This window comes from Glandiceps talaboti, chromosome 3, assembly GCF_964340395.1.
Source record: "Glandiceps talaboti chromosome 3, keGlaTala1.1, whole genome shotgun sequence".
Taxonomy (NCBI): domain Eukaryota; kingdom Metazoa; phylum Hemichordata; class Enteropneusta; family Spengelidae; genus Glandiceps; species Glandiceps talaboti.
This window is the reverse complement of record NC_135551.1, coordinates 29868514-29885650: the sequence shown is the minus strand read 5'-3', so window position 1 is coordinate 29885650 and position 17137 is coordinate 29868514. Positions and strand designations below refer to the sequence as shown.

The 17137-nt window shown below is 34.5% G+C and overlaps 1 protein-coding gene across 2 annotated transcripts in view; it reads left to right on the top strand.

The window, feature by feature from the left end:
- The first annotated feature begins 5177 nt into the window (after nt 1-5177).
- The window catches only part of LOC144432591 (sestrin-1-like), a 112803-nt gene continuing 100843 nt past the window's right edge, over nt 5178-17137 (top strand). The window contains exon 1 of one of the 2 annotated variants that reach the window (XM_078120837.1): nt 5178-5856. In XM_078120837.1, the coding sequence (XP_077976963.1) occupies nt 5560-5856 (297 nt within the window). In that variant the 5' untranslated portion in view covers nt 5178-5559. Of the gene's footprint in view, nt 5857-6933; nt 6967-17137 lie in introns of those variants that run through there. The other variant, XM_078120839.1, reaches the window with a different exon arrangement.

Genomic DNA, 17137 nt, shown 5'->3' with positions numbered 1-17137 from the left:
AGGAAAACTAAGAAATATTACACGTCCCTATGCTAAAGAGGACTCAAAGTACGTGTATAAGTAAAGTTTAAAAAAAAATATGATGCCATGTAACTCAGTCCCAATCCTTGGTAGGTTTTCAAAATAAAGTTTTAAAACGTCATATTCCATACATTATAATATTATTAGTTATACTCCCCAATCTCTACACTGCCTCCAACACAAGTATTGTCGCGTGTGGTGAGTCTATACATTACTTTGATTGATACAGAAACAAAAACACAGAGCTGTTTATTTTAAATTTGATTTTGAAAGGCAATATATTAATATATATATTATATTCAATATATTTGCACTAGTGCTGATTAATCGCTTTCTAGGCTCATGTTGTAATATTTTTAGTGCATCCATGAAAATTAATATTTAAAACATATTAAACTCCTAATCATTGCTCAGTATGACATGTTTGAACTATTGTAAATAACAATATTTTAACGAAAATGGAAAATAAAATAAATCATTACTTGCAATCTAGTCAATTTATAATACACAGTAATATACGTACAATCATACAAACATACATACATATACCATCATAATAAATCACCGCCTCTTTTACGGCAAGGTCCAAGACACCGTCAGCATCGTAAACTACGGCCTCTTTTACGGCAACACACCGTCAACATTGTAAACTATGGCCTCTTTTACGGCAAGACACCGTCAACATAGTAAACTACGGTCTCTTTTACGGCACCAGTGTCGCGGAAGAAATATTAACATTGTTTGCGAGGATCACATGTAACTTCCATATATATCAACTAACTTATATTATAATAATAATTAAAATATTTCAACATATTATTGTACTCATAATTTTTATTTTAAATTATTGTAAATACTATATCGGACAGCAGGATGGTTTTCCTTCATAAATGAAGACTCAAACCCTGGGGAATGTGATGTATGCTTGTTGGGAGTGATTAATTTAAAAATAAATAGAAATACATAGACATAGCTGAACTTTAGTGTCACTTATGACATTTTTGTATGCACCAAGAGCTGTTTTTGGATACAGTCAAATTCAGGGAGATGATTCCTAGCCCTACTTGTGCATGGAAAGAAAGAGTACAAGTGATACTAATCAAAGATAGTATAACTTATAGCAGGTAATGCACACAATTAAAATAAACAAACAAACGGAAAAACAATAAAAAAGGAAAACAAACTATAATGTAGTCAATTTCCATCTAATACATAGTAACACGTACACGTACAACAATACATCCATGTACATACCACGTATCTACTAACCTATATTATAATTATAATATGGGTGATTTGATTGGTTGACACACTCTAATACATTTTGCTACATATCCGACATGGGTATATGTATGTTCAATAAATATTAGATAATAAATTTATTTGTACAAGTGCACTGTAATATTCAAAGGTAATATGACGAGACATACAAAATCACGTTTTTCAAGATTATTTTAACTTTTTAATTATGAAATTAACCTTCAGTCTAATATATATGGATACGGTCACGTGACGTATCACGTGTATACAGGGGTGCGTTCCACGCTACCTGTCACAAACAGGAGGGAGTATGAAACCGTAATTTCTTTACATGTTCCTGCCTCTGTTATGTAAATTCCCTATTCCTGTGAATGTATTACTGGGAGTGGCATTTGATAAACTCTCAGAGGCTATCATTATCGTCATCTGAGATCTAATAATAGTTTTCTATTTTTCAATCATTGGAAAGGACAGTTGGGGATTGGTACAAATGAATGACGGGATATCTGTAGAGTTTAAATGATCTTCTAGGTTTACAACATTTATCATAAAAAATGGGATTATGATTTTTATACAATACGTTTGATATTTTCTATAACATTGTGTCGGAAATAATAAGAGTCTTAAACTGTTGATATTTTGTTTGCATTCCAAATCAAAATCCTGAAAAACAGGGATCACTACAAATATTTGAAATCGGAATCACAATGATTTTAGGGTTGTCGGTGGCCTACTGCATTATTACTGAACCTTCCTTCTGTTATTGGGCAATGCCTGTTGGATGGTTTATATATCAATCAATCAATCAATCAATCAATCAATCAATCAATCAATCAATCAATCAATCAATCAATCAATCAATATTAAATAAACAGGGTGAATGCAGTGTTAACTCTATGGGAAACAAGTCTTCTGAGTTCGAATATGAAGGCCCTATATGTATTGCGTATGAAATGACCCAACAATGTTTATCAGAAAGTTATACCCTTCCATAGACTTGCTGGGTTCTTTTTTACTCTTTATTTGAATACTAAAAATCAACAACTCACAATTGTGTTCTTTTGTGTGAAATAGCAACTTGAGTGAGTGATTGTGAACAGTTTGGTGAATACTGCATACGTATACCTGGGAGACTACTAGTAACTGAGAAAAAAAAAGTTGAGCTAATTTTCCTCATTTGAAGATTATGAGACAAATAAATATCTCAAGGGACTGGTGCTAATTAGTACAGAGACAATTAAAATAATGATTTAGCAAGATTTGAAGATGATATTCAAGGTCAGAAGTCTGTCAAAAAATTTCCTATTTCTAACAATGTGCAGATACATATGCTGTTGTTAGTCTCTTTTGCCAACTTCCACAAAGATATTGAAGAATTTGCCATATGACCTTGAAGATGAAGGTCAAGGTCAGAAGTCAGCCATAACAGTTAGGTTACCGCTAACAAAAGTCAGTCAAAATGGTCAGCTTACCTATAACAATGTACAGGTACACATTTGAATGATGTCTGTAGGTATATAAAACATCCAAAGTTATTGAAGAATTTGCTACTTGACCTTGAAGATGAAGGTCAATGTCAGAGCCTATAGTGCCGAGCCTGAAAGCTTACCTTGATATGTACGGTACAGACACGTAAATGGTGTTACAAAATGCCATAAATGTTTATGATAGATATCATAGGAAATTATGGAAAAAGTGGCATGAACAGCTAATGGGGCTGTTCGCCTCATTTAATTTCTACCCACGGATATCTCATATTATTCTTTTAGTAGTAGTCTGAGTGGATATTGACAAACAACAAATTAAAACATCGGCCATGTTGCCTGAGCGATATTGGCGCCATTGTACATCCGTATAACCAACATACCAAAGAGCTTACGATTGAAATGTATTATTTATCATTATTATTTATTTTGATGGCGTGATGAACTTGGACATGAATATCAGAAAGCCATATACAGTGATATGCAAAATAATTGCCCCCAGTGCATTCTAAATGCTATCATAGACATGGTCAATATGGTAGTTTTCTAAATTGTTGTTATTGTCGTTCTTTTGGGGGGTAGGGCCACAGGCATTTGTTTCCCGAGTTATGTCTCAGAATGTTTCTATCAGAAACAAGTGTATAATTTTACCCCTCTCATATATAGTTGGCTAAATACGTCAATATTAACGATATTATCGACATTTTATTGTATTCTGATAGAAATATTCTGAGACATAACTCGGGAAACAAATGCATGCGGGTAGGGCAGGGGATGACATTTATCGTTTTTGTGATATTTGGAGAGATTAATTTTTTTACCGGTATAGGGTCGGAACCATATAATCCGATTCAAAGTACAATACGAATGCTATTGTCCAAAAGTGACACTCTTGAGATTGAAAAAAGGACCAAGGCCAATTCACCATGATGAACGACGACACACAATTGTACAAAACGCTCTATCAATACCACTTGGTCAACATTGGGCAAGGATGGTTGATTTTCAAAGGAGAACCTAACGCTTTGTGAAAAAAGGAGAGAAGAACTTTCAGAAATACACACGTCGGATTCCGTTATGATGCGGGCAGGTACAGTTCTATTTACCTTGGGCCGTTTCCAATTAACATTTTAGTCCGTCAGAATATTGCCAAAATTTAATTGAATTAATTTTTATTCGCCAGATGCAAATAACGAAAAAAAAACCCGCGCACATAAAAAAAATATCATGGTAATGCATCTGTTGAGGACCACATAAATAGTTTAGTCTGAACTAGTCGAGTCTATGGCCCTGATAAAATATTCAAGCAAAAAAGTGTGTAAGTGTACAATATATAGAAAGAAAATCCCCGAAAAGAAATGACATTAACTACAAGTCTTACATACATTGATAAAAACATTGATACAGGTTAAAGAAATATATACATTGTTCCTACCAATTATTGAGGTGAGCTTTTAAAGTTGCTATGAAACTGTCTCTACGCGTTATGTCTTTGATATGGCTTGGGGGTGAGTTCCAGTGGGGAGTAGCTGTATATTTAGGCGTAAAAAAATTGGGTGGTTCCGATTACATTCAATTTTAAAATAGGTGGGGAAGGTAGTTTTGTATTTTATTGTATTGTATTTTTTTTTTCATGTGTGAGTGTCTAGTTCAGGTTTTCCATTGTTTTCCAAATGGTCTCTGTGTTGTTTATTTCTTTCTATCAGATGTACAGCCATTACAGATTGGAAAAATAGTTTTATATTGTCTTTTTAAGTTGACGTCAGTTTCCACACTCACTATTTCTTGCGAAACTTCACGATTTTCGCGATTTTATTATTATTTTTCTCGAATACGTAAAAAAAAGTAGGGTCGACAGTGAAAATCTAGGTGGGGGTCGAGTAACCGGAACCAAACAACTTTTTTATTTGGCCTGTGTTTGCTTTGTGCCAGGTTAACTTTAGGGATGGAAAAATTACCACAAGTAGCAAAACGGGTGGGCTAGGAATGTGAACTGTATCTAAATAACGGTCTATATCATGAGCAAAGTAAAAAGACAGGTGTGAAATCTACAAAGTTTGTGAATGGTTAAAATTATTACCCTAGCAGCTTAAAATAAAGGATAGGTGAATGTAATTAGCCGGGTAACTTTCTTTTGTAATAAATATACAAATTAAAATCTCGTTGATGTGTTCCCAGCATATGTTTCTGTAACGGCATTTTGCAGTGGTTATACCTAGTAGTTCCGTCTACGTCTATGCATGATCGCACAGACAGAGGGTTTTTTCCGTTCAAAGATGACGTCATCGAAACCCGTGTTGATTGGTGAAATTTGGAGGTGTGGCTCATGCTTAATTTATGTAAATATATTTATATATTCAAACTACTAATACATATGTATGAACCATCGAAGTACATAGCGTGAGTCTGAACAGTGAATGTACTGAGAAGTGATCGTCCGGTATTCAAAATTGTCATCTATTTTGGTGTATTTTTGCGAATAAGGCGACGATTTTGTATCTGACGTTTTCTTTGAAAGTATAATTTCTTTCCACACACGTTTTAGCTAGTTTAACGGACCGCCACGTAGCGCTGGTGCACGGAACATTTCCGGAGATTTGTGTGGCCGTTCAGACATTCTTCCTGTCGCGAACGCTGTGTTCCCCGGGTTGTTCACTCGATTTTGGACATCATCGCTGATAAACGATTTTATGACTGAATAACCAGAGCTAGTAGCATCTCAGACATTTTGGGGTCACATTTATTGTTTGTAGTGAACTGGTAAGCCCCGAATACAACCTAGTGCAAGCGTTTAATGGCCGGAGAAAATTCAGAGCTCCATAATCACGGAACGGAAACAGCAGTGGCAACACGATGGTTTATGAGTATCGCCAGTCGAGAACCAGAAACTCGTAATCAAGCTTTGGATCAGATTGCCTCGTATATTGAATCTCTCTTTGAACCGTCATCCCCTCCAGAAGTTAATGAGGAAAACAACACCTCTGTGAGAAACGAGGTTGTTGATTTTTTGGTCCAGTTATTGAGACTTTCATCGCAATGCCCGTTTAGGGATGTCCGTGAGAGATGTTCCTCGCTGTTGAACAGCTACCAGGTATGTGTCAGATCTTTCGCTTGGTAATTGTTTTATTGCATGTTTTATGTCCCAAGCTTTGCTAAATTGTTGATATAAGTACCGGTCAGTTGGATAAGTCAATGCTTGTGTTCGGAATGTTTGGTCATGTGTGTGTACATTCAGATCATTTGTAGCACACGAGGTTCTCTTACTCGTAAATGTTGACCCACTCATAACCTCGACTTTCAATCTTACCGGTATATTTATACAAACTCTTCCGGTTCATACACCAACAACGCCTGTGACATATATAGAAGTCCATGATTACGATAATTTTATGAAAAGTGTTCAGTTTACGAGAACAAAGTGGTAGTCTGCTATTTTGCGAGGGAGCTTGTTGACTTCTGTTCTGACAGTGTGTCCGTTTTACACTAATTACCGCGTCTATCACCATTACATTTCTTTGTTATAGAACTACCTATTCGTACGTTATATGCATGTTGTGTTTGACACAGCACATTTGCCTATAATATTTTCTCCACGACATGACAGTTACATCGCATGGAGTTATCGTTAGTATTTACAATATATTAGTTATAAATTATAGCAACGTGTGTATCAGAGTGGGAATTAAATAGTCACCCTTTCAAAATTATTTCAAAAACAGTCACTCGTTCCCAGAGACATAATGTTCACTAAACAATAAATAGTTGACCTCTCAGCGACCCCGTCAACTTGACGAATATTACCGGCAATGGCTTGTGTCCACTTTCGTTCCTCAGAAAATTCCATCGTGAAATCGTGAATGGGTATTCCCAAGAACGACGACGAACTATCTGGTGTTTTTTTTTTCGTACTGACCGTAATTGCTAGTGGGTTTTTGTTTGCAGTTTGTGTGATTGTACATGTTCACGGTTTAACCTGACATAGTTTCCTTAGAAACGCCCTCACATAATTAGTATGTGTTACTTTGATTCAGTATCACCTGGCCACAAAAGTATGCTTGTCTACCAGGTAGAAGTTAAATGTTGCAATAGTCAACAGAAATCTGCCTTAACAAATTCCCATTTTGCGGAATGTTCAACCTAGATGTAGTTCTTTTTGAAGTGAGAGTTGTGCAGCCATTGCATGATGCAATCACATTCCCAGGTAAAGTGTATTGTTTATTGGGTCTGGATTCAACTGGTTGATAACAGTGTCACAAAACTTTAATATGTATATGCAGTGCACATGTTTGTTCATGTTGCTCTTTGTCTCATGTCGAACAACACATATAGTAATCCACAGTGTACATCCAGGATGACCCCCAACTCGGCAAGTTTTTAATTTTTTTATTATTTTTTTTTGATAACTTCTTTTTACAACTTTTAAAACTGACACCTATGTGTTTACTGAAAACTATTAGTCCAGTTTGATTTGTTTCAAATCCAACAACTTGGTGTTTATGTATAGTGTAAAATTTGTCTAGTTCAGTTAGTCGTTGAAATTCAGGTTGGAAATCTTGTGAGAGTGTTGATTTTATAACTTTTTTCCGTACCAATATCATATTATATTTACTGCTACAAAACTTAGATAAAAAATGAAAAAAGGGGAGAGGGGAATAATCAGGATAGAATTAAGTTGCTATAAAAAAAGGCTTCTGCACCATGTTAGGTTCTTGTTCATTTTTTAATGGAAAAATACTGAAGTTGTCAGTAATGTACAAAACATCTTCACAATGTATTGACTGAGATGTGAAGTTCTCATAAGTGTTGTTTTGTACCATTCAAGAGTGTATTCATGATTTGCATATAACTTGGTTTGTTTTGATGTGAAGTGTCCCTTTGTCTTCTTCTTTAAACAATAGATTGGTTAAAACCATTGAAGTATTTGAATAGGTCAACCCTTATTTTTTACCTGTATTTTTAATCCTTGAGGTTTGATAACCTTGACCTCTAGATTTCATCATCTCCTGACCAGAGATAAATTCTGTTGACATCTTCTGTAGCGTAGCATAACTAGTGAAAGTCAAGGACAGACCACTTATAAATCACAGGTACCCAACAAGAAACCGTAATGTTAGGAACTTTAAAGAAAGAACTAAACGGAAAGAACTCAGTCCAGTTGTCTCCTGTGTCAATTTGTTGCAAAATAGTCATTGTCTCTAGTGTGTCTCGTCATTGTAATTTGTTTTTTAATTGTAATGTTACTTCACACTTTTTAGTTACCAGCAGTGTCTTTGTCCTTTATGTATTTTTAAAGTAATGTAACAATCGTAATTTGACCATTAGGTCACAACCTTTGGAAATAAACCATTATTATATTATTATTGTTATACCATTCAATAGATGATAGCCAATTGTTATCGGTCCAGTGTTTTCATTAGAAGCTCTCGGCTGCTAAAAAATGGGTGGTTGGTTGTACATGTAATTGCATTTTTTGCCAGCTTGGATTGAGAAGAAAAAAGATTTTCAAAGTAAGAAAATCCAAAACATTTGAAAGGCAAGAAAATTAGAATTTAAATGAAACATTGCATGAATTGGTGAATTGGGACTATCTTTTTGGTAATTTTGGTTATTGGTAATAACAAGCACAACTGTCTTTTATGTCTTTTGGCATTAGAACTAAAAACACCCATCTAACCATGATAATATACATGTATATGTTTATCTAATGATATATATGTCTACTTAGCTGTAAGTTCTTCACTGACTCATTATAATATGTTATATTTGTAACTTGAAAATTTAAAATGTTTTGTTTCTTTCTTTGTAGCCATTTCTTTTTCACCTGATAGATAAAAGAAACATAATAGATAGATAGATAGATAGATAGATAGATAGATAGATAGATAGATAGATAGATAGATAGATAGATGGACAGATGAATAGATAGATAGATAGATAGATAGATAGATAGATAGATAGATAGATAGATAGATAGATAGATAGATAGATAGATAGATAGATAGATGGACAGATAGATAGATAGATAGATAGATAGATAGATAGATAGATAGATAGATAGATAGATAGATAGATAGATAGATAGATAGATAGATAGATAGATAGATAGATAGATAGATGGACAGATGAATAGATAGATAGATAGATAGATAAGATCTAGATGACTTTATAATTTATTTTCACCATTCCCCAGATAACTTACAAGGGTTTTTCTTACCAAATTATGGTATTAAGTATAATGTTATGCAAATGTAACTAGATTTCCCACCTCTGTTACAAGGGTTCACAAATATTACCAAAAATGCTGCTAATGATTTTAATACAATTAAATTAGTGGGTACCCCATCATGATTCTGGTATCATATGATGTGTAGGGAACCTGTGTATATCATCAGGGGTTCTACAGATTTATGAAAACTACAAAGGACTGCTGTGATACAAATATGCATTATATACATACTTCATGGTGAGATATCACAGTCAGTAGATATCAGTTTGAAACACACTGACAATTATACTGTACGTAACATGTAACATTGTGAAACGTATAAAGGAATTCTGAAATCCACGAGTCCCCTTTTGTCCCAAGCTAGATCTGAACTATGTAACAGTGACATAGTACAGCCACAATGGCTACAAATAATTATTGATACATGTACTTTATCACTACGTTGTTATTCAGTAAGAATACAAAGTTACCCAACACAACCTCTCATTAGTTACAGTGAAAGGTTATATAAATGAGATGAGAAGTCATAGGTCAGACATGTCAGCCAACTCTAGACTGTTTTCAGAACATGTACATATATGGATTATTAGATTTTATTCAGTATAGACAGACATGACTCAATATATGTGTATGTATGTGGTTGTGGAATTTATATTGGGAAGCCATAATAATATATATGTAGAAACCTAAGATCTACTATTAGATACAGTTAGTTCACATGTCTTGAATCTTTTGACGAGTTTTACACCTGAGTGAAGTTTTTATTAAATTCTCACTATTGTTATTCATATCTGATAAACTATTTGTCGTAAAAGTTCCTTCATTGCTGATACATATATCCAAAAACTTGTTTGTGATGACAAAACACGTGTAAATATACATGATATACTGATGTGACAAAGGCAAGAGGGCCAAAGGGTAGGAGAAGTTTACTATTTTTGAGTGCCCCTGGGGTGGTTTCGATTCACCAAGTAAAAAAACAAGTTGACGTAATGACAGACCAAATTCTTAAATTTTCCAAATGAGCAGATTTACATGTAGGTTGATAGAAAGGAAAACCAAAGCCTAGTCTGATCACGAAAAGAGCAGAAGTTGGTCCAAATTAGAAAATACAATTCAAATAGAATAATATTTTTACTGCATTCTACCCAAGATCTATATTTACATATTAGGCACTGTTATTTGTTGGTAAGTGAACTATGCATAATTTTGTTTAAGAATAGCACTACCTAAAACAAGCAAACTGGCAAAGAAGCAGTGTCATGATTTGACTAATGTTGGCTCCTACACTTGTGTTTGTCATAATCAGTGTGCCCTCTAATGGTAGCCAAATTTTGTTGTTGTGAGTCAAAATGAGAAAAACTGGCATTTCTTGTGAGTCAGCACATAGTGAGAGATACGGGAACACCAAATTTTGGTGCGTTACTAGAAATTAATTGTGTGCGTCAGTGGCACTTCAAATTGGCTGAGAGCATACAATGGTCACAGTACATAAAGACATAAAGTTTGTTTACCACTGAAAACTTCTCATAATTGAAAGTTTTAGTGGCAGTAATAGACAAATGAAATTAAATTGGATTTTGTATGGTGTTAATAACGGTTTGTTTCACAGCTCATAAATATTCATACATATAAAAACGTGGAGGTGTTCTTTACTTTTAAACAAACTGACAGTGAAGAACTTATCTGCAAACACAAATATATGTGCATCTTAGATAATCAATGGTAACATGATAAATACTCGCCTCAGCCCTCAGCCCTCAGACCTCAGCCCTCAGGGCTTGTATACAGTATACAAATGGAAGTGACATAAGATTGAGAGAGTGGGATGAAAGCATGGCACATTCCTGTATTCATTTCAAGTATGCAACCAAACCAAGCAATTAAAAAAAACGGGCCTTCGGCCCTCAATATCAGTATGCGACTACTTAGTATTGCGCCAGATCGGAGCGCAGCAACGACTTGGGTTTAGATAAAATGTAGGGGAAAAAGGCGCGAGCAACTGTCAACAGTCTAAGACTCAGAGGACACACTGTCTGAACTACAGACCTCTTTGAGTTAAACCAACATACTTGCACATAGCATAGATCTGGTATACTACTTTAGTGACCAATTACTTTAATTATTAAATAATTATTTGTGTGAAACCAATGGATAAATTCTCTGTCTGTATCAGTAATGATTGGATATCATGATGGCATCAAGGTTCCCTTATCAATGTTTTTGTCGGGTGTGGCAAGCCAGGAAAAATCTATGTGAGTTGTCTGTCACTTTACCAGGGTTCCCTGTCAGTGTTTTTGTTAATAAGGGTGGTAAGTAGGTAAAATCTACTTGAGTTCCTCTGTCATTTTACCAGGTTCCCCATCAATATTACAGTATTCAATGTTCGGCAAACTATTCCAGTTTTACTCAGGTGTAGTCAACAAAGCTGTTCTTACAGTTTTTCAGTGGATGGGCATTTTTTTTTCTGTTATTGATTGATTGATTATTTTGACCTTTATTTTTGAAAATACAAAGATGATTAGATCTTTAGATTGGGTTTGAACTGTCTTTACAAACTTAAGTAACAGCGAAAGTTTATAATTTTTATTTTGGAGGTGCATACTTGTACTAGTTTGAGTAGTTATGATTTGACAGCCAAATTGATGAAGACGATGAAGGTGATGGCGGCGACGTGGATGCCGCAACCACTGCCACCGACAACGAGGAGGAGGGTGATGATTACAATGATGACAACTACAACGATGATAATGATAAAATTTTACCTAGCAGCATAATCTGTATTACAGTTAGTAGTAGGGTATACTAGTACTATTTAATTATCGATAACAGTTGGTGTAGTCTACATTACCATGTCTACTTCTATAAATAATTCATAATGAATGAAGGTGGTTTGATAAACTTTGGTATTTTAGTGTTACTGCATATTAATATAAATTACAACATTGTGCTGTTTGAATGCTATTGATACTTAGGAATGTCAACATAAAACAAAATTGCCCTCTTCTATGATAATAATTAATTTCCTTTCAAGTAAGATTCCCATTGTCCATCATTGATTTGGTTTAGAATTCTTTACAGGTGCCACATTTAATTGGTTCAGTTGTGTTAGATGTATGGTATTGTGCGTGCATGTGTGTATGTGTGTATGTATGTATGTATGTGTGTGTGTGTGTGTGTGTGTGTGTGTGTGTGTGTGTGTGTGTGTACAATGTATGTGTCTATGTGTGTATATCATGTGTGTATTTGTTGTATGTATGTATGTATGTATGTATGTATGTATGTATGTATGTATGTATGTATGTATGTATATGTCTGTCTGTATGTGTATGTGTGTATGTGTGCGTGTGTGTGTGTGTGTGTGTGTGTGTGTGTGTGTGTGTGTGTGTGTGCTACAATTGAAAACATACATTTATTAATTTTGTGAGAATGCACAATAAAGCAGGAGAATTTATAATGTGCTTGTATTACACAGAATCATATCACTACTGAAGGGACACTATGTATAAATAGTGTACACATATATACACATGTACCTCATACTGACATACTGACCTACTGACCTACTGACCTAATTTAAGGTTCAGCTTAGGCCCCAGGGTTGTGAATTCTCAGGCCATATTAAAATATATATAAGGTTGCAATAACCATACCCTACCATGGTTTCTCCCACTTACCTATAAAAGGTCTATGTATTAAAGATTAGTTAAAAATTTAGGTGTCAAAATGGTTGAATGTCTGATAAACTTTGAGAAAAAACTGGTCCTTAATAAATAAAAGAATCGATTTAGTCTGTGTGATTTCATTGATGAGATAACAAAAACTAACGTTAAGACCGGGGATTGAATCATTGGCCTTTAACTTGACCAAATATGCAAAAGTACATGACCTATAGCATTTTAAGTTTAAATGTATGGGAGGGGGAGGGGTATTTTTTTGCGTATTTAAACTTCATGTAGTCGTTAAACATATCTGAACATCGTTATGATATAAGGAGAATACAAAACCAGGTATTTAGGCATATGATTTGATGACAATTAGATAGTACTCCCCAAGTTTTCTTCGTTTAGCCAAGGAAAATATGATTGACCTAAGTGGCCCTTGTCATTACAAGTTGCTAGACTAGTAGTGACAACCCTTAGATCATTTGTATTTTCTGGCTGAATGAAGAAAAATATTTGGGAATAATATAATTATACAAATGAGAGTGTTATATGAACAAAAAATTGGGGAAAGTAATTTTAAAAGTTTTGCCTCATTTCAAACACAGTAAAACCAATAGTGAAGACACATGACGGTTTTGACATAGAATGAAGACTATGTACTCCATATTTTTTGTTGAAGCTGGCTCGTGCATGGTATAATACCATGTATACATGTACATGTAGTGAAATATTATTGAAATGCATATTATCCCCCCTCCCTCCCAATTACCTCCATTACCCCAACTGTGTTATACAATGCCAGTAGATGATTTTGATACTATGAAACTTGCAAGGAATGGGCCATTGCCAGCAATACTATACTAGTTTTATGAAGTTTTGACAATGTTAACCTTGTGCCACTTCAGAGTTCAAGGTACCAGGGGAATCATTGTGTATAGTCAATTACACAATGTACATGCCTACACATACAAAGGTTATGACCCTATCACTTCAGTTTTGGTATCACTACATCATTACAAGGCAAAGGGAAACTGAGACGGTTGTTCTGGAATGCCAAGAAAAGAGTTATGTTTCACATCTGCATGCTAGCCTGAAGAATTCATTATATAAGAGATATTGCACTTTTATTAACAGTTATTTAGGATAACTAGGTTTGGGTGTGAAGATGTTAACACTATTAATAACAGCGGACTAGTCTGGTGGTAGTCTGATGTTAATAGCGGACTAGTCTGGTGGTAGTCTGATGTTCACAGTGGACTAGCCTCGTGTCAGTCTGATGTTAATAGCGGACTAGCCTGGTGTCAGTGTGATGTTAACACTGGACTATAGTCTGGATGTGTCACTGTCAGTCAGGTGTCAAAATTATTTGGGCTGATCTTTCATCAGTGTAATTGTAATCTAATTTAGGTTTGAATTGAGAAATGTTTAGGAAAAGTATAAACTTATGTTGATGCAGGAATACATAGCCAAAATCAACCACAAGTAAACAGATGTAGGTTATTGAATTATCATTTCCTTCTAGCGACTTTAATGTACTGCCAAAAGTTAAGGGTTACAAAACATCTAAAGAGATCTTCCAAGTAATCACAAAGTTTCAAATACCTGGCAAAGCATTATCATATTGTACAATAAAAGTGCATAGTTGATGAGATAATACCTTCCCATGTTTACAGTGTGGGTTGAGTATTAGAGTAAGCCATTAAAAGTCAATAGCTCTTTGTGAGGTATGGGTTTTGACAATATGTCCTCATCTCTGATGGAATCACAGTTTGTCATCTTTATCCACCTGCTGTGCTAGCAGAGCCCAGAGACTTGGCTATATGACTTGACAGTATAGCCTACAGACTTGGCTATATGAATTGACAGTATATAGCCCAGAGACTTGGCTATCTGACTTGACAGTATAGCCTAGAGACTTGGCTATATGAATTGACATACAGCCTTGATGGTATACCGTATAGTCTAGAGACTTAGTTCTGACTGGACATGTTTCCCCTTCATTATTACAGAACGAGAGATTCTAAATAACAAATGATACATTCCGTACAGCAAGTCTTATGTAAGCAACTATGCAAAAATAGGATGTTGCAATGGGAGGGTATTGTGAGTGACTTGTTGAAAAAAAAAAACAAGATAAAATGGAGGTGATCGACAATATTCAATTAGACATGCTTTGTAAATACCATGAATAGCCATTGGTCTTAAATTGTTGTTCAAGTCATCAAAGACATCCACAATACCAGTGCACAGTCATGATAATGAAATACTTAGTGTGGTTGGTATGGACCCTGTAAATTCTGTAAAATTTCCATTCATCTGAAACATCCATAAAAAGTGTCAGATAACTTCTTGAGAAAATTGTTTATTAGATTCAGTAGAAAAAACATTTCCTCATTAAATTTCTGAATTAATTAATGAAATCTACAGACATCCTAGACTCAGATCTAGATATGTTGTGTCATTTAGCACTATCAGGCATCTCAGGGTGTCATAACATGACATGAATGTATCTTACAGACTTTCTTATATTCTCTATACACCATTATTGTCATGCTTGAATCTGTAAGTTGCTGCCATTTGTTTCTGAATGGCTAATGTCCTTGTGCAAGATTTGAACCACAATTGTATCCCAGTCAACCCAGCTGTATAATTGGGTACCTGGTCGGATAGTGATTGTATGTGAATGTTTTAACACTACATGCATGTGCTTATATATAAAGACTGCAATGGATTGTATGCTCCCCAGGGAGTTGGGGAAGTATAAAGGGCTGTTGTGCTCTTATAGGCCTGTGTCAGGGGTAATAATTGTGACATGATAAACAGTACATGTACATGTATGAGCCCCTGGAGTACAAACACATTTGAAAAAGTCCTACAAGTTTAATTAAACCATATCAGGTAAATTAATGTTTAATACGACTCAATAATTTTAAAATGACGAGCCATAAATAGATGAAATGTCTCATATTTGCGTGACAAATGAACTTTCTACCACATTCAAGTATGTGATAGTGCAGTGTTTTTCAATTCAATTCAATTCAATTCAATTCAAACCTTTGTCTGCATATAAAAACACAGAAAATTGTCTTCAGACTCGTCAGCAAATGTTACAAAAATACACATAATTCACTGAAAACAGATATAGTACATTTACATAATGAAATAAACGTTCACTTGAGGCTGTCACATTGTGTTCAAAATGGCAACTGCTGATGGTAAGAATGATTTTTTAAACAAGTTCTTTTTTGCAAATGGAACCCTGTAATGATGTCCAGAGGGAAGTTTCTGGTAGTTTGTATGCAATGGATGTGTCCAGTCATTAACTACATGTATGGGTGGTAGGTAGATTTTCAATTGGGTTTCTCACAACATTTTACCAGTGTTCCCAAACAAAATTACCATAGATTCTATGGGAAGCATTTTTTTTTACCTCTCAACCTTTGCAAAAACACTGTTACAGTAGTATATTTGAGAATGTATGAATGCATGAAAATGGCAGTAATTTTTGTCATTAACTTGTGAAAATCTTGGGAAATAGAGAGCTTTAAAAATATGTGAAGATTAATTCTATAGTAATGTAATATTCACAGTGCAAAATTGTTATGTTTTGTATTGTTTTTACTAGTGTTAGTGTTAGAAACAATACAGCTCTATTTGTGCTGTGAAGAACAAATAGGTACAGCAAGTTGTGTAAACAGAAGGTATTGATTTTTAACTGCCCCTGAACTGTTGGAGAAAAAACTTACACAACATTCTTACTTTTCATAATCTACAAGTGAGCAAGGAAGAGGAAATTTATATTATTTCATAATTATTTATAGCAGATGTAATATAGTAATGTATGTACCATATTAGGTATTGTGTGCTATTCTTGTGTAAAATGAACCCCAGCAGTTGAGACTTTGACCTCTGACCCCTGACACTTCTATTTTTAGCTCCAACTTTTAATACTGGGGTTGTATACAAAGATTTACATGTAAAAGAAAGGGAGAGTTGCAACTGTAGACTTTCTAAGCAGTTGTGTGATGTTCATGTATAGAATGATAATACAGTGTCCATGTTGGCTGTGTTTTATTGAAACCAAGTGCCTAGATCCTTCATGTTTAAATTTTTATAATAATTTATAGTTACAAATTAAACTATTATAGTGTTTTATTAAGGGCAGGAAGTAAAAATGTACCCCAGATGTCTTGTCATTTTAGCAATGGTCAGTATGTACATAATGTCATTAGTACCATAAGTGGATTTTTATAGTGTTGTTTATTATGTTCCTTTTTTTTTCATACATGTATATTGTTACAGTACCTTTGATATTTCCCCTGGGATTTATTATGTGAACAAAAAAATAACGCAAAAGCTACTTGAAGTCCGCAAATATCTTATTGGAGTTACCCACCAAAATTATGAAGTAATTGATATGTACATCGATGTGTTTGTATGTTTGTTTGTGTGTTTGTTTGTTTGTGTGTGTGTATGTGCAT